Here is a 21,081-nt window from a genome sequence, read left to right as displayed (position 1 = left end):
GATGCCACTTGCTGAGCGACTTGCCCAAGGTTACCCCAATGTCAGGACTGTCTAACCCTAGAGCGACACCAATAGGATTTCCTGTGGTAATGGAAGCGTTCTGGGTCTTTGCTCTCCAGTGCTCTAGCCACACATCACAGGTGGCCACCGAGCCCTGGGAACATGGTTAGTGTTAACTGGGAAATTTTTTTTTTTTTTTTTTTAAAGATTTTATTTATTTATTTGACAGAGAGAGATCACAAGTAGGCAGAGAAGCAGGAAGAGAGAGAGAGAGGAGGAAGCAGACTCCCTGTAGAGCAGAGAGCCCGATACGGGACTCGATCTCAGAACCCTGAGATCATGACCTGAGCCGAAGGCAGCGGCTTAACCCACTGAGCCACCCAGGCGCCCGGGAAATGGAGTTTTAAACTTTATTCACTTTTAATTAAAAACTGATACACACCGCAGTTATTGGGAAACTGGTCAATATAATTGGGACAGCTTGGGTAGAGGAATCAGTTTTCTCCACTGACGAATTTTCGGGAAGTTAAATAGAGGTATTTCTGATGAGCATTTATCATCTGAATGAGAGGTACACTATGTGTAAAATATCTCATTCTCTTCTTGATTGATTACAGGTTGAATTAATATTTCGGATATACTAGGTTAAGGAAGACGCAACTAGCTTCACCGTTTCCTTTTACCTTTGTAATTTGGCTGCTGGGACATTTCCAGTTACAGATGTGGCTCCCATTCCGTTTGTCAGACAGCACTACGGGGCACCTCTCCCATCTCCCTGCGGCTGGCGAGCTGGACTGGGAGGCAGACCATGGTGGACTGGGTATTACAGATACAGGCAAACACCTTTCCCTGAAGCCCGAAAGGCCTTCGAGGACAGTGTGATGCTGTTCAGTATTGAGCCAAATGCTTTCTCCCACCTCAGCCATTCTCAACTGAGGGGACAAACTGTGCCAGCGGCAAGGGTTCAAGCTGGACACGGGGGTACCATCTGGCAGGTATCTGCCACTTAGAGAGTCACCCTTGTCTCCTGCTGTCAAAGAAAATAGGATCTTGGAAGAGTTTACGGTTTTTATCCAGCCCTTTCATTTCACAGGTGGGAAAATAAGGCACTGGTCCAAGTCACCAAGAGTGCCAGTGGCGAAGCCTTGCTTGCCTCCCAGATCCCCTGACCTCTGACAGGGGCTCCTCTCCCATCAGATGCTTGTTTCTCCCACTTCACTCATTTCCCATCTTGTGGCCAGAGGCTGACAATCTAAGTTCCAGTCTGCTCATGAATTTGGTATTTACTAATACTGAATAATTACTAATCATGTGTACCAGGCACTCTTCTAGGTGCTGGGGTACAGCAGAGAACAAGACCAGTCACAGGATCATAGCTATTAAATAGGTAAATAAATAAATAAGGTAATTATTGACAGTAATAATTGCTACAAGGGAAACACTGACGGGCTGAGATGAATAATGGTGACGTGTGAGGTACTTCAGTTACACTGGTCACCGAAAGCCTCTCTGAGGGGACATGTGAGCTTAGACCTGCTTGACAAGGAGGAACCTGTCATGGGAAGATCTGGGGGGCAGAGCATTCTAGGCAGAATGAACAGTAAATGCAAAGGTCCTGCGGTAGGATCCAAGGTGGCCTACCTAGGCATCAGAAGGAAGATCAGGCTGGTTGGAGGACAGGGTGGGCATAGGGAATGTGAACAGGCAGGGGCCAGACCACACAGGACCTTGCTGTGTGCTGTTAGGCCTAGAGCCTGTCCTCTCTGGGCTTTGCTCTCCCCATCTCTCATAAAAGAGGTTCAACTTCATTGCCTTTCGGGTCCCCCCTTTCTGTTTTTTGACATTGAAGAATTCTGTGACCTGTGACATCTTTTCTACCTATAGTTGGCAGTCTAGAACATTCCAGGCACTGTGGCTTCTGCCTTTGCTTCACTCATGGCACACTCCCACGGTCTGGAATACTCCCTAGCTGTTCTGTGGGTCTCTTGTCCTCTGCAGCACTGTGTGTACACCAGAAGATAGAGCCTCTTGGTGACACCTGAGGTAGCCAACACCGAAATGTTTGGATAAGTGCAGCACGACAGCTGCTTTTCCAAAAAAGGCAGGAGTATAAAATACCAAGACCAGAAAGGATTAGGCTTAATGACAGAAGACATCAAGACCAAAAAGAGAAACCACTAAGGAAGCAGAGGGACAAAGGAACAGACTCACCAAGATCCCCTAAATCACTCAGCACCTATAAAACGGGGGCAGTCATAGCCCTCCCAAACTCACACAAAGAGAGGCAACAGCCAGGGTCCAAATCTGTAAGGGATTTGTGGGAGTTATCTCTGGGGTATGGGTTCCTGCCTTCCCACACCCAGAAGGTCTCATTCCTGGTCTCGGGCTGCCCCCAGGGCCCACCATGCCCAGACCTCTTGCCTCCTCCCCTCTTTTTTTGTGGGACTGTCCACAACAGCTGGGGAAGGAATCGAGGTCATCAGGCCCCTGGTGCAGCAAGTATTAGACATCTCTCTGTTCCCCAAAGTGGACCAAAGGTTCTCCAGCTCTTCTGCACAGTCTCCTGCTCGCTCCTGTAGATGGAGACCTCCCACCACCCACAAATGAGACCAAGGTCCACCCCAATGAAGGTTCAAAGCCACTGCCTCTTGAGGAACTAGGAGGCTGGATGCAGGCCCACTGCCTCTGAGAAGCCCAACTCCTACATCCCCAAGTGGCTCAGCAGTTCCAAGGATTCCCACTCCCTTGGGTACCCAGACTCCTTCCTTCATACTGGAATCTCCAGAATGATGGAGACCCTCCTCAGCAGAAATCAGGGCTTTCACCTCTCCCCCCGGCCCCTCCCAGGACTAGAGGACCAAACAGATCCAGTTTCTACTCCCCTGGAAACCAAGATACAACCCCTCAGGTTCAGGACACATTCTGGTGCCATGCCCTGTGGTCCCCAGGGAAATCAGTTCTCTCCCCCAGACTCCTTTCCCCTCCAGGAGCCATAAATTCAGGGGACTACAAGTCACAGAGCCCAATCAGTAGTCCTAGAGCCCTCGTCCCCTTCAGGCACTCAAGATTCTGAGTGGCAGCCCCCAGCTCCGTTACCTCCGAGGCCCAGACATTCCCATGCCAGATTCGGGACTCCCAATTCCGCCCCCCTCCCTCTAACCAGGACTTGGGAGTCCTCAGCCCCTGGCGGAGCCAAGCAGCAGGGACGCTGAGCACCCCGGAAGCCCCGACCCTCATCCCACCCCTCACTGCGCTGGCCCATGGGGTGCCAACACGGCCTCTGCATCGGCCTGCATCTCGTTGAGGGCCTGCAGCAGGACGCCGTGCGCGGCGCGGTAACCCAGGCCGCCGGTGGCCGCCGCACCGCCCGCGGGCCACAGGAAGGACAAGGCGCCCAGCGCCGCGCCCCCCGCAGTGCCCTCGCCGGCCCATGCGCCCAGCCGCGCCTCCACCTCAGCGCGGGTCACCGGGCCCGGGAATCGCGTCCGCTCTGCCAGCTCCCCGGGAGTCAGACCTAGCGCGCGCTCCCGTCGAGCCAGTGCCGCGGGTTCCAGCCCCAGCGCCCGCCGCCACTCCGCCAGCTGACCCCGCAGCAGCGCCACGTCGCAAGCCCAGCCGAGCCCTGGGACCGGTGCCGCCGCCGCCGCCAGGCTAGCTAGCAGAGCCGGCCGCCACGCCCCCGCCCGCAGGGCCGCAGCCTTCAGCCGAGCCCCGTGGGGAGACGCGGGGGGCAGCGCCAGCAGCAGCGCCCCCGCCTGGGCCGGGGGCAGCGCGCGCCGCAGCCACTCGCAGAGCCCGGGGAGGCCCCCAGGCCGCAGGGGGAACACAGGCGGCGGTGCCTCCTCCAGCACCTCCCACGTTTCATCCTCTGGGCTCAGTGCGGCCGCGCGCTCTGAGTCCCCGCTGCCCGATTTCTTCCCGCCGCCGCCAACATGGGTCAAACTCTCACTGCCTTTCTCTGAGCCTTCCCCGCCTTCTGCTTTATCGGATTCTTCCCCGCTACCTTTCTGCAACCCAGTGCCTCGTTTCTCCCTTCCCTCACTGTATGCATTCTTCAACCCTTCTCCGCCTGCGTTCTCCAAGCTCTCGGAGCCGGCCTTCTCTGCCTTTTCCTCTTCCTCCAGGTACTCTGGATCCTCGCCCTCACCATCTGTTCGCACGCAGACCAGCGGCGCATCTGGCAGCAGGAAGGGCCGAACCTGAGCCCAGTCCTCCTCAGTGGGGGCCCCCGTGGTGACGAGGATGAGGGCATCGTAGTGGGTCGGATGGGGGGCGGCAGCAGTGCCCGCGGAGCCCAGAGGCACGTTCCAGAGCACCACGTTGGGACGCTCTGGGGCCGGGTAGGGCGTGGGCCCCGGGGGCGTGAAAACAGGCTCGTCCTCTGGGTCACTGGGATCCAACCCGAGCAGCATGTTCAGCACAAGGCTGACATCAGTCTTGCCCGCCACAGCCAGGTCCAGCCGTGCGCTGCCCAGCCGCTCCAGGCCAGCGCGGACCCACGACAGCGCCGCCTCCAGGCCACCGGTCTCAAAGGCCTCACGCACAGCCTCCAGCTCGGCCGCACCTAGGACCTCGAAGCCATCCTGAACCGGTGGAAGGAGCCTGAGGGAACAGGAAAAGGGAGGGTAAAGGGCAGAAGAGGGTTTAAACACTAGAGGGTTGTGCTACAGGCACGACTAGGTTAGGATGATAAAGACAATTTCCCGAAAGATCCCAGACAGAAGGAGGATCAGGAGAGGGAGGGGCCAGACTACTGGTATAGCATACAGAAACCAGGGCTTAAAATCGGACGGGGCGTGTTGGTTGAGGTCAGGTTTCCAACAAAGCCTAAAAGTGGGTACCTGCTAAATACTCTCTGGGATTCAGTCTTTGGAGGGGTGGGGCTTTCCCAAGGGACCTGCAGGGTTAAGAAAGGCCAAGTAAAACTCCCAGATGGTCGGGCTCAGGTAAAGACAGACTTGCAACTGAATTGTGGACTAAAGGAAGGTCAAGCACCTCCTGACGGGAGCAAGGTCACCCAGGGCACTCTTTACTGAGACAAGGCCGTAAGGAGGGGAATTAGGGCCAATGAAGGGGAAAAGTCTCACCTACCAGTGCTTACCAAGGAAGGAGATGTGGCTAGAAGAAAAAAGATGCATACTGAGCCTCATCTGACTTCTGTGAAATAGGTGGCCAGGGGCTCGGGGAAAAAATGCAGGAGGTAGCCAGCAAATGGGCACAGAAATGAGATGGGATTAGAGAAAGGAAGTGGGGGAGTAAACTCAGAAATAATAAGGCTTTCTGAAGGTGTGGCTTTACAATGACTGGTGTAGCTGGAGAACAAAGAAGATGTGTGAATCTTAGGGTAAAATCTTTGCGGGCATCACAAGGTTTTGCGCTGAGTGAGCCCTCCTTCAAACTTTTGCTGGGAGCCAGTATTTGGGCGTTAGACTCTGGCCTCTCCTACGATCCACACTGGGGCAAAGCTTTTGATCTCAGAACGCTGGCAGGAGGCTGAAGCTGGAGGACCGGGGCCTAGAAGTGGGGAGAGGGTCCGGCACTGAGCTTGGGCTTGGGGTGGAGCCTCGATGACCTCAAACACTGCGCTGAGGGGTGGGACCTGGACAAGAGAGCAGGGTCCCCAGCAGCTATCCTGTCCATGGGGCTGGGGGGTCTCGCGGATCTCAAAGAACATTTTCTGCGTACGAAATCTAAAGGATCAGGCCTCCAACCCTCCTCTCTTACCTTTGCAGCACCTCCGCCTGGCTCCGCAGCGCCACCCGCAGGCGCTCCAATTCCTTGCAGCCATCTCTGCTGCTGCATTCAGCCGGCAGCACGAAGAGAGTTGCGGCCTCCAACCCTGTGCTGTTCAGCAGGGCCGCTGTCCGATCCCGAGCCTGGGCTTCATTTTCCGAATCTCCAGGACGGAGGTTCCGTACAGCCAGCAGCGGGGTCCCTCGGGCCAGAGCGGCCCGCGCTGCCTCTCCCAGAGCTGGGGCCAAGGGTTCCCCGTTTCCCTCGGGGCCGGGCAGCACCAATACTAGCACATTGGCCTCCGCCGCCCAGGGCCCTGGCTCCGCGGGCGGACAGCTCAGCTCTCCCAGGAAGAGGCCAGGGCCCGCAGCTCGCAGGCTGGGGATCCCCGAGTCCGGCCGTCCCTCGGGAATCTCTATCGTCTCCACATTCCCGTCGCAAACCGCTGCGATCAGCGCGGACTTGCCACAGCCCGGAGGCCCGAGGAACAAGGCGGTCACGTCACCCCGTGGCGGCGGCATACCTGGAAAGCAAGGGGGTGGGGCACACCCGGGTCAGGGAGCGCTGAGCCTTTTTCTTTCCTAGTCATCCAGTTCTGGTCAAAGACTTCAGCCCTTCACCCTTCCCTTCTTGGATGTCATTCCCAGGGAAAAGTCCGGCACCCACGCCCTACCTATTCCCCAGGGATTCGCGCGCTTTGGCCGTCCTCTTTCTGGATACATTTTTCTCTGTTTCAAAATCTCAGAAATCTGGCCTCCAGCCCCTTCCTCCCCAGGGACATGGATGCTTTTATCCCCCAACCCTCCCTTCCAAATCACTAACCGAGCAAACCGCCGGCACAACCGAAGAGCACAGTTGGCGGCGACAGATCCTCCGCTGAGAAGCCCCGCCCCTCGGGTCGGACGGACGGAGGCCGGAGAGGTTAGAGGGCCGGGATTTGGGGACGTCCGGACACGTTCCCGGGGCTCTAACCTGACGTCACTCTTTTAAGGAGGGGGTGTGTCTTGGAAGCGTGACCTCCGGGCTACAGCCCTTCACTGCGCCTGCGCAGAACCCTCGACGTAGTCCCACTCCTCAGCTCCCGCTGCGGCCGGGCTCGGAACAATGAGGGAGTCAAAGCGCCTGCGCGCCAGGACCGCCAAGCCACAGCTGCGCCAGAAGCAGAGGTCTGTAAGGCACGGGCGGCAGGAGACGTCATCATAACGCACCCCCGGGCAGAGAAGGACCCCTACCGTTCCTCTGAGGGCCCGGTTGGCGTGACTGCATCACTGCCGGATAGCATCCCGGGCCTGGGCTTCGAGAGGCTCATCAGGCGAAAGGGCGTGGAAGCAAGCCACTGGAACCTTGAGACTCGGTGGGCCCTACCCCGCTTCCCTCCGAGTGGCGGCGCTATCACGAGCGACTGACAGGCGCAACGAAAGGCAGCCCTCTGTCGTCTGGAGAAAAGCGGAGGCCTGGGCTCCCCGCCTCGGGAGGAGGGAACCGAGGGCAGTGCTTGGGGCAGCGGGACTGGGAGGCTCAAGGCGCACATGGGAGGCGGGGGCCCTGGGTGGAACGAGGGTTACAGGATGTCAGAGAAAGATGCCTCCCGGGAAGAGGCGGGCTAAAGTCTGGATACCACCACCGACCTTAAGACACGTGGGAGACGGGGGTGAGGCTGGTGTCAAAGCTCAAGGGTTCCGTGCCCCGAGTTCAGGGAGGTAGTTTGATGTAGGAGACCACAGGTCTCAATCAGGTGAGAAGGCTCTAAGGGGTGTCACCTATCTAGGGAGTCGAATCTTTAGGGAGGGTCGAAGCTTCCCTAGGGAACAGCTCCATCGGGTTAGAGTTCAAGAGGATGGCATCTTATGGGGGCAAGGAGAGCCTGTCAGAGGTCACGGGATTAGCGGGCCCTGTAATGCTGTCAAAAGATGAGCGACTTCACTCGATTTACTATTCTGTCCTGCGTGCTACTGTCTTGACCAGAGGGATCCCAGTCACTATGGAGGACCCGCGTCCTGAAGGGAACATGGAGCCCCAGGATTCGTCTAAGGAGAGAAGTCCCCGCAGTCCAGGAGGCGACATCTGTGAGTGCTGCTGGCCAGAGGGTGGGGTGCTGGAGCTGACGCTAGCTCTAAGGATATCTACAGCATTTCAGTGCCCCAGGCTTTACAAGGACTTGCCTGCGGGAAGGGACTATGATAAATGGCTTCTAAGCTGCCCTACCAGGAACTGCCACTCTCCACCCTTACCCTTACTCTGCTCAGATGTACTCACCCTGCTCTGTCCATGTCAGTTCGAGTGGGCCACAGTTCACAGGAACAGAGTGGCATCCAGAGAGGCTTGGGGTGGGAGATGTGAATGGGAAAGGTTGGGCACTATGAGGAGCCCTAAGGTTCCAGTTCCAACTCTGCCCCAGACTTTCAGTGCGACTTGGGCTTGGGTTACTCTGTCAAAAGAGGATGCCACTACTCAGGTGACATGGCTGTACTGGGGATTAGTGGCAGGGAAAGGGAAGGTCAGCTGTTAACAGAGGTAGCCAGTTTTACATACCATGATAGCCACAGTCTCTACTGAATGCTTATGATGCTTGTGGGCGCTTTGTAGGAGTGCAGCCTTCCTTATCTCAGTCCTCCTGGCAGTCCCTAGGAAATTCCCTCAGGTAATGCTATCCAGCAGATGCTATCAGGTAAGGGAACTGAGGCAGAGGTTATCGTGAGGATGAGAGCACCAATGTCAAGGCCCTCCAGCCAAAGACCAATGGGAACACACCTACAGTTGAATGAGTTGGGTTCATTGCTCTTTGAGGAATCGCCCATGCGCATCTGTGGTGCTGTGGGGGCATCTCAGTGTTAGAAAGGATTTATCTTAGGTGGTTTGCGGAAGGTTCGAGGAAGGGTTTTGCTTGGGATTAGATGCTGCCAATAAGCAGGGACCAAAGATAGGTTGGTGAAATCTTATCTAGGAGGGGGCGTACATAGGCTCAAGCTGCGAATTAATGGAGCAGCAGCAGCCACTCCTAGGAGCCAAGATGGGGGCGCGGTTTTGGTCTTTTTTGTGGCTTGGACAACGTTCGTGTTTTGTCTGTGTTCAGACGTTATTCTGGCATGGTCTTGACGTGGTTCATCTCAGTCACACCATGGCCTTGTCTGACAAGGTTGTGTGAAGCTGCTTATGTTCAACAAGAGACCACCAAGGCCTAGCTGGGAGCGCCAGGCCAGCCCCCGGCTGTCAAGCTGCTTTTCTCTCAGTACAAATAATCGCAAACCACTGTGTAGCACTGTTCTAAGCACTTTCTATGAATTAGTTTATTCACTCCTTCCAACAACCCAGTGAGGTAGTTATAACCGTGCTGGTCAGTTATAACCATACTGATGACGGTTATGACCCCACTTTCCAGACGAGGACACTGTCGTACTCGCCTAGGAAGTGGGAGGTCTGGGATTCAGTGCCGGGCAGTCTGGCTCCAGAGGCTGTGCTCTAATCACGTGGCTCTGCTGGAAAAGCAGGTTCCCTGGGTTCTAGTCCCGACTCCATTTCATTTCCCGGCCTCATGACTGTAGGCAAGTTGCCTAGCCTTTCTGAGCCTCAGCCTGTTCACCCATAAAACAGGTCCTGTAATAGTTTGCCTGTGCCACTGTCCAGCCCTGGCATAGTCTGGCCCGTAGTAAGCCCTGAGTGTGAATTGTTGGCATGACTCTGGGGCTTGGGAGAGGTCCTGGTGACTTTTGCTGGCTTCCCCCCGACCTCTCCCCACGTCCCTCAGGCCACCTGGGGGCCCCGCAGTGCACCCGCTGCCTCATCACCTTCGCCGATTCCAAGTTCCAGGAGCGTCACATGAAGCGGGAGCACCCAGCGGATTTCGTGGCCCAGAAGCTGCAGGGGGCCCTCTTCATCTGCTTCACCTGCGCCCGCTCCTTCCCCTCCTCCAAGGCCCTGATCGCCCATCAGCGTAGCCACGGTCCAGCCGCAAGGCCCTCCACGCCAGTGGCGCCCACCATGGCCCAGCCTACATTCCCCTGCCCTGACTGTGGCAAGACCTTTGGGCAGGCTGCTTCTCTGAGGCGGCACCGCCAGGCGCATGAGATCCGCACCCCTCCTGGCCCTTTTGCCTGCACTGAGTGTGGTCAGGACTTTGCCCAGGAAGCTGGGCTGCATCAACACTATATCCGGCATGCTCGGGGAGAGCTCTGAGTGAGGGCTAAGCCCTCCCTAGGACAGTGCGGGGGGGTTCATTGGCTGCTAGAACCCACCTCTGATACAGGATGGGGGCCTTGGAAAGATTGCTTTCCCTCTCTGGACAGGCCAAGGACTCCTGATGCGTAGGAACCAGAAGATGCTCATCTACAGCTTCAGTCTTTGGAGGATGCAAAGGCCTTCAGGGATATAGTGGAATTAATGAAATCTTTTGTTTAAAAAAAAGAAAGAAAAAGAAAAGAAGCCAAAAGGAAAAGTGTTATTTGTATCTCCCTCATTCCCAATTAAATAGTTTGAAACCACAACTAGCTGCAGATAGTGTAATCACCTTTAATTCTTCCCAGATGGATGGCGTGAGCTATAGGAGCAAATTCCCTTGGATGTGTGCCTGGATGGGGGGGGGGGGGGGGGGAATATGTGAGCAGGGAAGGTGAGGTGTTGCAGGGCTGTAATGTCATTAGAAGGGTCCCAGACGTGGAGCGACTTGGGCCTTTGGGGAGGGGATAGCAAAGTTGGGGGCTGTACTCTAAGTCATGTGGGGGTTGCAATCAAGTCCTTGTCTTCTCCCACCCCGTCAGTCTTTCCCACTCATGGAGGAGCCATGGTATTGGAGGGATTGGGGCTCCGACCCCCCCCCCACCAGTAATCTGTTGCTCACTTAAATAATTTTATGGACCATTCTGGTCATGAAATATTTTCTATATGAGTAGGTGAGATGACATGAATAAAACAAAGAGTATCTAAAAAAAAGAGATCTATATTAAAATGTCTAAACAAGGAACTCTGGCTTTTGAGTAGGAATTCCCCAAAAATGTAAGAAGGGTACAGGGAGGGGATGCCTGCATGGCTCAGTTGGTTAAGAGTCGGACTCTTGATTCCAGCTCAGTTACAGGCTCTGCACTGAGCATGGAGCCTGCTTCAGATTCTCAGTCTCCCTCTGCCCCTTCTTCATGTGCATGCTCTCTCTCTCTCTTCAAAATAAATAAAACAAAAGGGCACAGGGAGGGGGAAGCTCAGGTCAGAGCTGGCCTGACCCTGCTGGGAATCTGATTTGAAATCAAACAGAGATACCTTCTGTTTCCTGTTGTATTTGGCCAGCATTGGAAGAGCTCCCATTAAAATCCTATTTTCAGCTCTTGAAAAGCCTAACCCTAGGCCGAGTCCCACTGGGCCAGTGCTGAGTGTGGTCAGGACTTTGGATTACCTGCCCTGCCCCCACTTAGAAACAAAGGTTGACGCCCTGAATATAAAAATCACAGACTCTGTCTGAACCAATGGACGCTTTTAAAACCCATGGCTGAGACAGATACAATAGAGACAGACAGCGGTCTCCCAGTTTTTATCTAGGTACATGGCAGCTACAAACTCTCTATCTCCCAGGGTCCCTTGCAGCTAGGTGTTGCCCTGTAACCAAGTTCTGGCTAAATTCTGGGTAGAGTTCTCAAGCTTCAGAAAGAGACATGCCTTTTCCTCTAACTTCCTGCCTGGAGTGTGGACATGGTATCCGACCACCTTGGACCATGTGAGCAAGATATGGGCTGGCACAGTTGCAAGACAGCAAAAGCCTGGGTCCCTTGACCATGGGTCTCTAGAACCACGATGACTTCAGGGGGCAAAGTCATCACATCAGCCCTAGACTATCCGCTTGTGTACTACCACGTAAGAGAGAAATAAGCCTCTGTCGTGTTTAAATCACCCTTATTTTGGGTCTCTGTCACTTGCAGCATCATTTAAAGCCTGTCTGCAGCACAGAACTGCAGATCTGAGTAGTCGCAGCAGAGACCGTATGGCCCACCAAGCCTAAAATAGGAAAGGACCATCTGGCCCCTTACAGTAAAAGTTTGCCGACCTCTTGTCTAACTGACACACAAACAACCTCCTCCGAGCCTGGCAGCCAGTACTCCCACCCTGGGAAACACTACCTCTAGTAGGGGGCTGTGCAGACATGTGTGTTCTTATGTAGGATTTGGGCAGGGCTAGCTAGCCTGGATCTCTGTTGGTGTGACTTATGGGGAAATTGGTCTGGAGTCAGTTGGCCAGGATTTTTTCCTAAAATATCGACTTCACCAAAGCCAAATATTTCCTCTGCACCTGGCAAGAGCTCAGAAGTTTCCAACCCAGATGTTTTACACCTCCCCCACAGCAGTTCCCTCCAACCCAAACCTAAGGCTCAAATCACACATGCTCCCCTGAGATAGACAGCAGTGGGCCCGTGTTCTTCCTGTTCTCTCCACTCTCCAGATGTCATAGATTCCCAAGACTTTAAATAGCATCACTGGTGACTTCCAAATCTTTATCTACAGCTCAAGCCCCAGACTTCTCCCCATGAGAAAGTCACTTGGATAATGCATCGGAGTCTCAAAAACTTGAAAAGGGTCAGCATGACTCCTACAGCCCCCACCTACACCACTACCATCGGACTGGTTTCTGAACTCCCCAAGTCTGACCAGCCCTCCCCACAGCTGCTCTCCTAACTGCTCCCCCCACCCTGTCCCTGGACCTGCCACCACTGCTGCCCCCTCTCCAGTCCACTATAGACCACTTTGTGTACGTAAGTCCGTGCACATCACTCTTCATTTAAAGTCCTCCAATGGCATCCTACAAGTAACATCCAAAGATTTTACCCAGGCCCGGAAAACCCAACAGTGATGGAGCTCCCACCTGCTAATAAGCAATCTCAACTCCCTCCCTGCTCTATCTTCACTGTACTCCAGCCATACAGGCCAGGCTGGCTTCTGCCGTAGGGCCTTTGCACTTGCTGTTCCCTCTGCCTTGAGTGCTCCTACCCAGAACTTTTTAACACTGTCCCTACGTATTTGGGATTCCACATGAGCTACCTCAGAGAGGTCCTCCTTGACCTGCTTGGCTAAAGTAGCACCAGCAACCCTTAATCCTGACTTAATCCCTAGCACTCTTCAATACCAGGGATTATCATGCTTTTTATTTGTCTTTATCTGTGTCCTTACTCTGGAATCCACACTCTTGAGGGCAAGTGTTGTGTCTTCCTCGCTTCCCCAGCACCTAGGACAGACAGCATTGATCTCAGAGGCTCAAAAATTGCTCAACTGGGCTCACGGTTTACCTAGTGTCTCAGCCTGCTGCCTTCCCTATGATGCTGTGATGCTTGGTTTTCCACAGTTAGGTTTCCTGGAATCCCTCCAGAGCCAGCTTCCTGAAGTTCTGCCCATGAGAGGGATGGGCATAAGGAAGGTAGGAGGGAAAAGAGACTCACCTTGCTTTGGGCTGCCTCCTGCAGCAGCTCAGGCTCCAGTGCCTTTCTATACTGGGCACAGGTACTGTGCTAAACCTCTTGCGGTTTAAACCTCTGCACACGGGTCTGTCCCCCAAGCTCCTGTCGGGCCCTGGACCCCAGTCCTAGAGGTGGGAGCTTTGTGCAGACATGAACTGAGCTGCTCAGTTGCCTCACTTCTCCACATTTGTGCTCTCAGACTTCTAATGGCTGTGTAACCACTCCCCTGTGTTAAGTCCTCCCTTTGGAATTCCTAGCTTGATGTCCCTATCCTGCCTCGGCCCCAAAGAACCAAATGACCCCACTGGGAGCAGACTAGGTTTCTGGATTCCCAGTCTCTCATATCCTCAGGATTTTTGCTGATGAATGGATGGTCCTCTACCTCCATGCTTAGAAAGTCCCGTCTTAGGGCAGAAGAGCGCTTAAGCATGTTGCTCCAGGAAATAAAATCCATCTGTGGTGTTTTAATGAGCTGTGAATTCCTGCTTTGATGATTCTGAGAGTCACTGATGTTAAGCTATAATGGTTAGGAAAAGTCTCAACTTGAAGAGTGGATAAATGTCAGGTTCTCGGATTCTGAGCTTCTCCGATGGAAAGTGTGGGTTTTGACAGATGCTTTGGTATAAGATCCTGTAGCAGGCATCAAAATGTAAGTGTCCTCTGTGGCCAAGCAGGTACCGTCATCAGGGAAGCAAGCAGGGTCTGAAGGGTCCAGTTGCCAGATGGTGTGGAGTGGGCACACGGGCAGGAATGCCCCATTAGCAGGAGGTCGCCCTTCCCCAGCTCCAGCAAGCTCCTAGCCCATGGGATTGTGGGTTCAGCAATCTAAACCTCACAATTTTCAAAAGAAACCCCCAACCTCCATTTTGATGTGAAATCCACCCATTTTTAAATGTTGGTAGCCACCATTATTAAAAAACCTCCTTAACTCTGTGGAGCCCAAACATACTCCTGCCAGTCAGATGGTGGCTGTGGACAGCCAGGCTACCATTTCTGGATGTGGCTTAACAGTGAAGGACACACACTCCGTACCCCATCGTCTGGAGTCAAACCTGGGCTCTGTGTCTTACTGGCTGTGTGACCAACCTGTAGCAAGTTAAGTCTACCTCCCTGGGCCAGAACTGCTATAAAATGGTTGTGATGAGAGGCCCTATGCCTCTAAGGGTTATGACAATGACTCAGACATGGAGACACAGCCCAAATTGGTAGAATGGCCTGCAAGGCCTGGCCCTCTGCCTCTCCCTGACTTTTTGCCTTCCCACCAGTCTTCCCCTGCCTTCGTCAGCAACAGCCTCATGCCCTAAGTGTTGTTCCATAAATATCCCAAGTAGGGCCCCACCTCAGGGCCTTTGCACTCACGGCCCCTGCAGACAGGACACACACACACACACAGCCCCCCCTACCCCATTTTCCTCCATAGCACTTCTAATGCCCTCTACATTTTCTAGATTTTACTCTACGATCTAAGTATGTCTTCTCCGTTATAAGAGGAGTTTCCACAAAGGCAGGGATTCTTGTTCTTCATGCGCACTACTCTACTCTCAGCTCCCAGAAAAGTGCTGGTATCTCGCAGGTGCTCAATATATCACTGTTGAATGAATGAATAAATAAATAACAGCCCCTACCTCATAAGGATCCGACGCGATTGTCCATATTAAGCCCAGGGCCTGGTCCACCGTGAGCGCTGATTTAATGATGGTCATTACGGTAATTCAGGTTCTATTCTTGAAGGTTCTTAGTTGCCAAGCTTCTATGAGTTAACACACGTAAAGCGCCTTAGAACAGGGCTTGGCACACAGTAAATGCTCAGTAAATGGTAGCTATCATTATAATTAGGCTTCTATTTTCAAAGGAGCTTTGGTGCCAAACTATTATGAATTAGTACTTCCCATCTCCAAGCAAGAGCCAAGTTCCAACAAAGCTCTAACAAGCTGGCCCTCTGCTCCTCTCTGCCCTCATCCCTCCAGCTCTGTGCTCTCTGACACCGCTCTCTGACACCGGGCAGGCTCCTGCCTCCTCCCGCCTGGACCGCATGTCCCCTCTTCCCCTCCAAGTGCGCAGCTCCAGCTCCCTCCCCTCCGTCTCCGCTTAGGTCCCTGTCCCCTCCTCAGGGAGGGCTACGCTACTGAAAATGGCAACCCCCTTCCAGCACTGTTCTCTCTCCTCTGCTTTATTCTTCTCCACAGCATCTACCCCCATCCAGCATACGCTCCATCTTGCTTGTTTCCTGTCTGTCCTACCTATCCCCCTGCAAGCTCCACAGGGACAAGGGTTTTGTCATTCACCGGTATATTCCCAATGTGCAGCATGGAGCAGGGATTCGGAAGATGATTCCTAACTGAATTAATGGATCACGGTCCCTACCTCACAGAGTTATTCTAAGGACCTGATGATCTCATGCAAATAAAATGCAGCACTCTGTAAGTGCTGGGGAAATGGCAGCTGTAATTATAATTAAGGTTCTATTTTTGTAAGTTCCTAGATACACAACTTCCATGAGTCAATATATATAAAGCTCTTGGACCGGCACTTGGCACCCGGGAAGCACAGCTCTGATTATAATTAACGTCCTCTTTGTGAAGGTTCTTAGGCAGGGGCAGAGAACATTGGCTGTCCTCCATCATCCTCCACGAACCGTTCTCTGCTTCCTGGGCATTGGCTAGACCGCCTTTCCCAGAGTCCCCTGCGTGAAGTTGTGGCCGTGTGACTCATTTCTCAGCAAAAGGGCGTCAATGGGAGCAGTATGTGCCCCCTTGGGGCTGGGGCTGGTAAGACATCGCATGTACCTCGCCTTTCTCTTCCACCAGTAGGACCCAGGCGATGGCCACTCAGTTGGCTAAGGGATGGCCTGGGTCCTGGAATCACTGCATGGAGAAGGGTTGCCCAACCTGAAACACCCACCCTGGACTCTGATGTGGGCGCTGAAACCTCTGTGGCGTTGAGCTTGCATATCATGGGGTCTATGCGTAAATACGTGGAAACCACACAGGACACAAGCACTCAGGAAACGTTTAAAGTCTTGGTGACGATGAGGTTAAGGCTCCCCCAGGAAGGAGCATCGTGGTGGAGGGAGATAAACGCCCAGGCCCGGGCCTCACACACTCGAGTGTCCACATACACACACGCACACCAAACACGCTGGACCGACACACACAGAATTTGGCTTTTATTCTGGCCTTCACACATCTACCACTAAGACGACACAGACCGGCGGTACCCCTGTCCCCCATGACCGCTGTGATCACCCCTGTTTCCTCAACCCCCTCCTCCCACCCCGCCCCTCTTGCCAAGCTCCCTGGGAGGGTCCCTGCCTACACCTCGCCCCGGGCATGCAGCATGAAGTGCCCATGCAGCTCCCCGAGGTTGTCGAAGGAGTCCTCACACTCTGTGCAGTGGTAGGTGCCCTCCTCCTCCTCGTCCTCATCCTCATCCTCCTCCCTCCCAGCTGGTCGGCCCTCCCCAGCCCGAGGCGGCTCCTCCTCTTCCTCCCCAAGGGCCCTGCCTTCAGGGGCTGGAGCTTCCTGGGGGGCTGTAGCAGGGCAGCAGAGCCGGCAAGGCGGGGTGCCCGGTGGGGCCTCCCCCAGGGGTGAGCGGCCACAGAGCTGGCAGGGCTGGGCTGGGGGGCCTGGGGGCTGGGCTGCACGGGGGGCCCGGCGGGATGGGCCCCCCCGGCCGCCCCCCAGGCGCTGCTTCACCTTGTAGCCGGGGTCATATTCAGGATCATCAGTGGCCTCCTCCTCCTCCTCCTCCTCATCTTCTTCCTCTTCGGAGTCCGGCTCTGAGAGAGTATATTCAGAGTCAGAGGAATGTTCAGGGCCTGTAGGGGGACGAACAGAGGGGAGAGACAGAGGCATCTGAGGACGTGGGCCCTGCCCCTGCCCTGAGCCTCATTCCGACTGGCTGCAGCCTGGAGCGGGGAGCCTGCACACAGCCCTGCTCTTCCCAACAAGTGAATCCCAGTCACATGGAACACGGCCTGGGACTCGGTAGTTGCTCAGTGTCTAAGCAATCAGATGTCCTGCAAGAACTGCATCTTAGGAGTTTAATAAGGACGAAGTAGCAGTAATAAAAACAGTAACAATAACAGTGTTCCTTGCTATTTTAAGAGCCCTGTTCTTGGGGCGCCTGGGTGGCTCTATCAGTTAAGTGTCAGGCTCTTGATCTCGGCTCAGGTCTTGATCTCAGGGTCATGGGATTGAGCCCTGCACCACCGGGGTCTGCACTCAGGAGTCCGCTTGAGATAGTCTGTCTCCTTTTCCTTCCGCCCTCCCCCACCAGTGTGCGCGCATGCATGCTCTCTCTCACATAAATAAATCTAGGGCACCTGGGTGGCTCAGATGTTTGGGCATCTGCCTTCGGCTCAGGTCATGAGCCCAGGGCCCTGGGATCAAGTCCTGCATCGGGCTCCCTGCTCAGTGGTGTCTGCTCCTCCCTCTGTCCCTCCCCCGGCTTCTGCACTCCCCGTCTCTGTCTCTTTCTCTCTCGCTCTCTTTTTCTCTCAAATAAAATAAAATTTTATTTATTTTTTAAAAATATTTATTTATTTATTTATTTGACAGAGAAATCACAAGTAGGCAGAGAGGCACGCAGAGAGAAACGGGGAAGCCGGCTCCCTGCTGAGCAGAGCCCCCAGATTTGGGGCTTGATCCCAGGACCCTGGGGATCATGACCTGGGCTGAAGGCAGATGCTTAACCGACTGAGCCACCCAGGCGCCCTACTAAAATACTTGTTAAGTACAAATATATTACTGTGATTTCATGGGCATGCAGGACATGTTCAGGACAAGTGTTGGGTAAAGAAACGAAAACAATCTGCAGTCAATGACAGGTAAGGGTGTCCTTAGCAGTCATTATGGAGGGGTGCACACAGAGCACTGGTCAGGGAGGAGGGAGGCCCCCCTACGGTGGCAGCGGTGTGGGAAATACTGCAGGCGCCTGTCAAAAGCATCCCCTTAGGATTGCCACAGCCTTGTCCTGTGTCCATCCTGGCCCCTCTTCTTCAATTTCCTCCAGCAACCCAGAGGGGTCCTGTGACAACTCAGCCAACAACACTGGGCTCCTCATGCACCTGTCACAGGGTCTTTGCGACCATTTTCACAGATGGATAAGGCTTGCTCTCTCCCGTTGCCAAGTCTCTGCTCAAGGGTCACCTTCTCGGGGACACCCTCACCACTCCATCTGATTGGCAACCCTTCCCCAGCACTCCCTATGCTCCTGACTCTGTTTTTCTCCTCAATTTCCTGTACCCAACATCGACTTGTGGTTATTGCCTGTCCCCAAAGCAGGGACTCGGGTTCGTTGCTGTGCCTCTAGCATCTAGAACACCTTCTTTGTGCCTGGCATTCAATTTAGCAAAACTTTTCACAGGCTTTCACACCAGTTCTCTCTGCTGGGAATGTCTCACCCTGGTTTTCCCTATCATTCTTTAGGACCCAGTAGGAAGCCTCTCTCCTTGGTGAGGTTGTCCCAGATCTCCTCACTCTAGGCAGCCACTCACTGTCTTTTCCCTGCTGGTTGTCCTCACCCTGAGCCCACAGGGCCGTGAACTTCTGTGTCCCCAACCTCTTCCCACCAGACCTGCTCTGACTCACTGCTGGCTCCCCAGCACCGCCAGGGCATAAGAGTAGGTGCTAAGTGTTGGCTCTCTCTACCTGTTCCTGCCTCTGTCCTGCTGTCTCTCTACCATTTAACATATGTTTCCTGAGGCCTTGGTGTGGGCTGCTCCCCCCACCTGGAAGGCTGCCCCCACTCTGTCCACCTGGCGAGCTCCTATTCATCCTTCAGGCCCCAGGACAAGCTCTGGCCGCTATGACGGTGACTCCCGCTAGCCCAGCCTCTCCCCTGGTGACTGTCCTAAAGGCTGCAGCCATCTGGGCCCCAGTACATCTTCCCTGTCAGACTAGGACCCCCTTGAGGGCAGGTCTGACTCATTTTGGGGTCCACAACACTGCCCAGCCCAGGACATCTGGGCCAAGTGCACATGGGTGCCCCCGAGGCCCTGATCTCCCTCCTCCCTTCAGGCCTTTGCTTCTGCTCTTCCCCCCAGCTGGTGACCTTTTCTTCCCTACTAGCAAACTCCTTCTCCTCTTTAAGGTCCCAGCTCACACATCACGTCCTCTGTGAGGTTCTCCCTGACTCCTCAGGCGGTTAGTGTATCTCTCTCACCTGGGAACCCTCTACCCCTGTCCCGCCCCCCCAAACCCCCTCCACCCAAACCCCAACACATTCTGACCACCTGCGTAGTGACCTGGAGACAGGGGACTCCTGGAAGGCAGGCCCGGGGCCTGACCTATCTCCACGTCCCAGCAGTGCTAAGTACCCAGTCAGTCTCAGCGGACATTTGCTGAATGGCTGCAACACAGAGGAAACCCCTCTGGCCTTGGGAGGATCCCACCCCCTTCCCACACCCTCACCCCCCCCCCCCCCCACCCTCCCCCACCCCCTCTCTCCTCCCACCTGACTTCATACCACCAGCTGTCTAGGGCCTTCAAAGCCCACTATGACTTCACGCGGTTGGCCTGGGAAAGGCAATCAGGTCATTGTCCATGGCAACCAGGTCTTTCATGTCCACTGTGATTTTAAGGACCACAGCCCTTTTGCACCTACCATGCCTTCTCCACCTACAAGATCTTCAAAGCCCGGCATGTCTTCAGCATCAACTGAACCCTCAATGTCCAAAGTACCTTCCAAGCCTCCTGCCTCCTTGAAGCCCACCAAATCGGCAATGCCCAATAGCTCCTCGGTGTCCACTAAGCCATCAACGGCCCCCAACTCGGTCACAAGCCCAAGCAGTTCCAAGTCTACCAAGTGGGCAAGTACAAAGACAGCCCCTTCTAAACAGCCCGGCAGCAAGCCCCGAGTCCACAGCAGGGCAAGAACGCCCAGCAAGGCCAGCACTGACACCAGGGGCAGCAAAGTCAGCAAGGCCAGTGGGGTAAGACGCCACCAAAGGAGGGGCACTCACAGCCGGGGCCGAACTCCTGGAAGAAGGGGAGGCCACAGCTCCAAGAGGTCACCCAGCAGGGCCAGTACTATGAGCAGGATGAGAACTCATGGTGCCACACCAGGTGTGCCCAACAGGGTGAGAACTCCTACTTCCCAGAAAAAACAGAGTGGGGGCAAGAGTTCCAGCCGGCCTAGAAACAACAACTGGGAAAAAAGTAAGAGCCAGCCTAAAAATATGAGCAGAGAGAAGAGTTACAGCCCACCAGGAGCCTCAGGCATGGGGAAGAGTTCTGGGCTGGCTATAACCCCAAGTAGGGCAAAGAGTTACAGCCCCACTAGAACTCCCTTCAAGGAGAAAGGTTATAGCCAGTCTCCATCATCATCAAGGAGGGTGAGAAGTTATAGTGAGATGATCACCCCTAGTAGGGAATGGAGTTACAGCCCAAATGAAGTATCCAGCAAGGTCAAGAGTTACAACCAGGATAGTGTACCCAGCAGGACCCGGAGTCATAGCCAGTCTAGTACCCCTAGCAGGGCCCAAAGCCACAGCTGGTCCAGTACCCCCAGTAGGACCCAAAGTCAGAGCTGGTCTAGAATGCCCAGAAGAGCAAGAAGTCGAAGTCAGAAGAGAGCCCACAGTAGGATGAGAAGTCACAGTTCCAAGAGAAATCACAGTAGGGCAAGAAGTCGTACCCGGAAAGGAACTCCCAGTCAGATGAGAAGACAGAGCCAATCCAGAACCCACAGCAACGGAACATATTATAACCAATCTGGAACCCCCAGAAGGGAAAGAAGTCACAGCCAGTCTAGAAACCCCAGCAATAAGCGAGGTCACAGACAATGTAGAAGCCCCAGCAAGGAGAGAGATCACAGACGATCTAGAACACCCAGCAAGGAGAGAGGTCACAGACAATGTAGAAGCCCCAGCAAGGAGAGAGATCACAGACGATCTAGAACACCCAGCAAGGAGAGAGGTC

The 21,081-nt window shown here is 54.5% G+C and overlaps 4 protein-coding genes across 8 annotated transcripts in view; 2 read left to right on the top strand and 2 right to left on the bottom strand.

Annotated features, from left to right (window-relative positions):
- Positions 1–184: 184 nt before the first annotated feature.
- IRGQ (immunity related GTPase Q) lies at positions 185–6,660 on the bottom strand. Its single transcript, XM_059382590.1, has 3 exons — positions 6,556–6,660; positions 5,725–6,256; positions 185–4,602 (listed from the first exon to the last, which is right to left on the bottom strand). The coding sequence occupies exons 2-3, from the start codon at positions 6,252–6,254 to the stop codon at positions 3,246–3,248; spliced, it is 1,887 nt and encodes a 628-aa protein (XP_059238573.1). The 5' UTR covers positions 6,255–6,256; positions 6,556–6,660; the 3' UTR covers positions 185–3,245.
- A 60-nt stretch (positions 6,661–6,720) lies between these two features.
- ZNF576 (zinc finger protein 576) lies at positions 6,721–10,214 on the top strand. 5 transcript variants are annotated; one of them, XM_059382592.1, is made up of 3 exons: positions 6,721–6,899; positions 7,699–7,799; positions 9,479–10,214. In XM_059382592.1, exons 1-3 carry the CDS (start codon positions 6,838–6,840, stop codon positions 9,904–9,906), a joined length of 591 nt encoding a protein of 196 aa, XP_059238575.1. In that variant the 5' UTR covers positions 6,721–6,837; the 3' UTR covers positions 9,907–10,214. The 5 variants fall into 5 exon arrangements, with proteins under 5 accessions (XP_059238575.1, XP_059238579.1, XP_059238577.1 ...); XM_059382596.1 differs by lacking the exon at positions 6,721–6,899 and adding an exon at positions 6,906–7,221; XM_059382594.1 differs by lacking the exon at positions 6,721–6,899 and adding an exon at positions 7,228–7,384.
- Positions 10,215–16,264: 6,050 nt separating this feature from the next.
- ZNF428 (zinc finger protein 428) overlaps positions 16,265–21,081 on the bottom strand; it is a 6,156-nt gene continuing 1,339 nt past the window's right edge. Inside the window, exon 2 of the mRNA XM_059382597.1 lies at positions 16,265–16,976. Within this exon, the coding sequence (XP_059238580.1) occupies positions 16,471–16,976 (506 nt within the window). The 3' untranslated portion in view covers positions 16,265–16,470. The remainder of the gene's footprint in view (positions 16,977–21,081) is intronic.
- The window catches only part of SRRM5 (serine/arginine repetitive matrix 5), a 2,655-nt gene continuing 1,296 nt past the window's right edge, over positions 19,723–21,081 (top strand). Inside the window, 3 exon segments of the mRNA XM_059382589.1 lie at positions 19,723–19,747; positions 19,750–20,620; positions 20,675–21,081. The exon segment at positions 20,675–21,081 is cut by the window's right edge and continues 26 nt beyond it. Coding sequence (XP_059238572.1) covers positions 19,723–19,747; positions 19,750–20,620; positions 20,675–21,081 — 1,303 coding nt within the window.

This window comes from Mustela nigripes, chromosome 17 (assembly GCF_022355385.1).
Source record: "Mustela nigripes isolate SB6536 chromosome 17, MUSNIG.SB6536, whole genome shotgun sequence".
Lineage (NCBI taxonomy): Eukaryota > Metazoa > Chordata > Mammalia > Carnivora > Mustelidae > Mustela > Mustela nigripes.
This window is presented reverse-complemented; position numbering and strand designations above follow the sequence as displayed.

Coding starts and splice junctions, on each gene's coding strand:
- IRGQ (XM_059382590.1), bottom strand. CDS start 6,254: ATGCCGCCGCCACGGGGTGACGTGACCGCCTTGTTCCTCGGGCCTCCG. Junction 4,603..5,724: donor CAGGCGGAGGTGCTGCAAAG/GTAAGAGAGGAG, acceptor CTGTTCCCTCAG/GCTCCTTCCACCGGTTCAGG.
- ZNF576 (XM_059382591.1), top strand. CDS start 7,571: ATGGCATCTTATGGGGGCAAGGAGAGCCTGTCAGAGGTCACGGGATTA. Junction 7,800..9,478: donor CAGTCCAGGAGGCGACATCT/GTGAGTGCTGCT, acceptor CACGTCCCTCAG/GCCACCTGGGGGCCCCGCAG.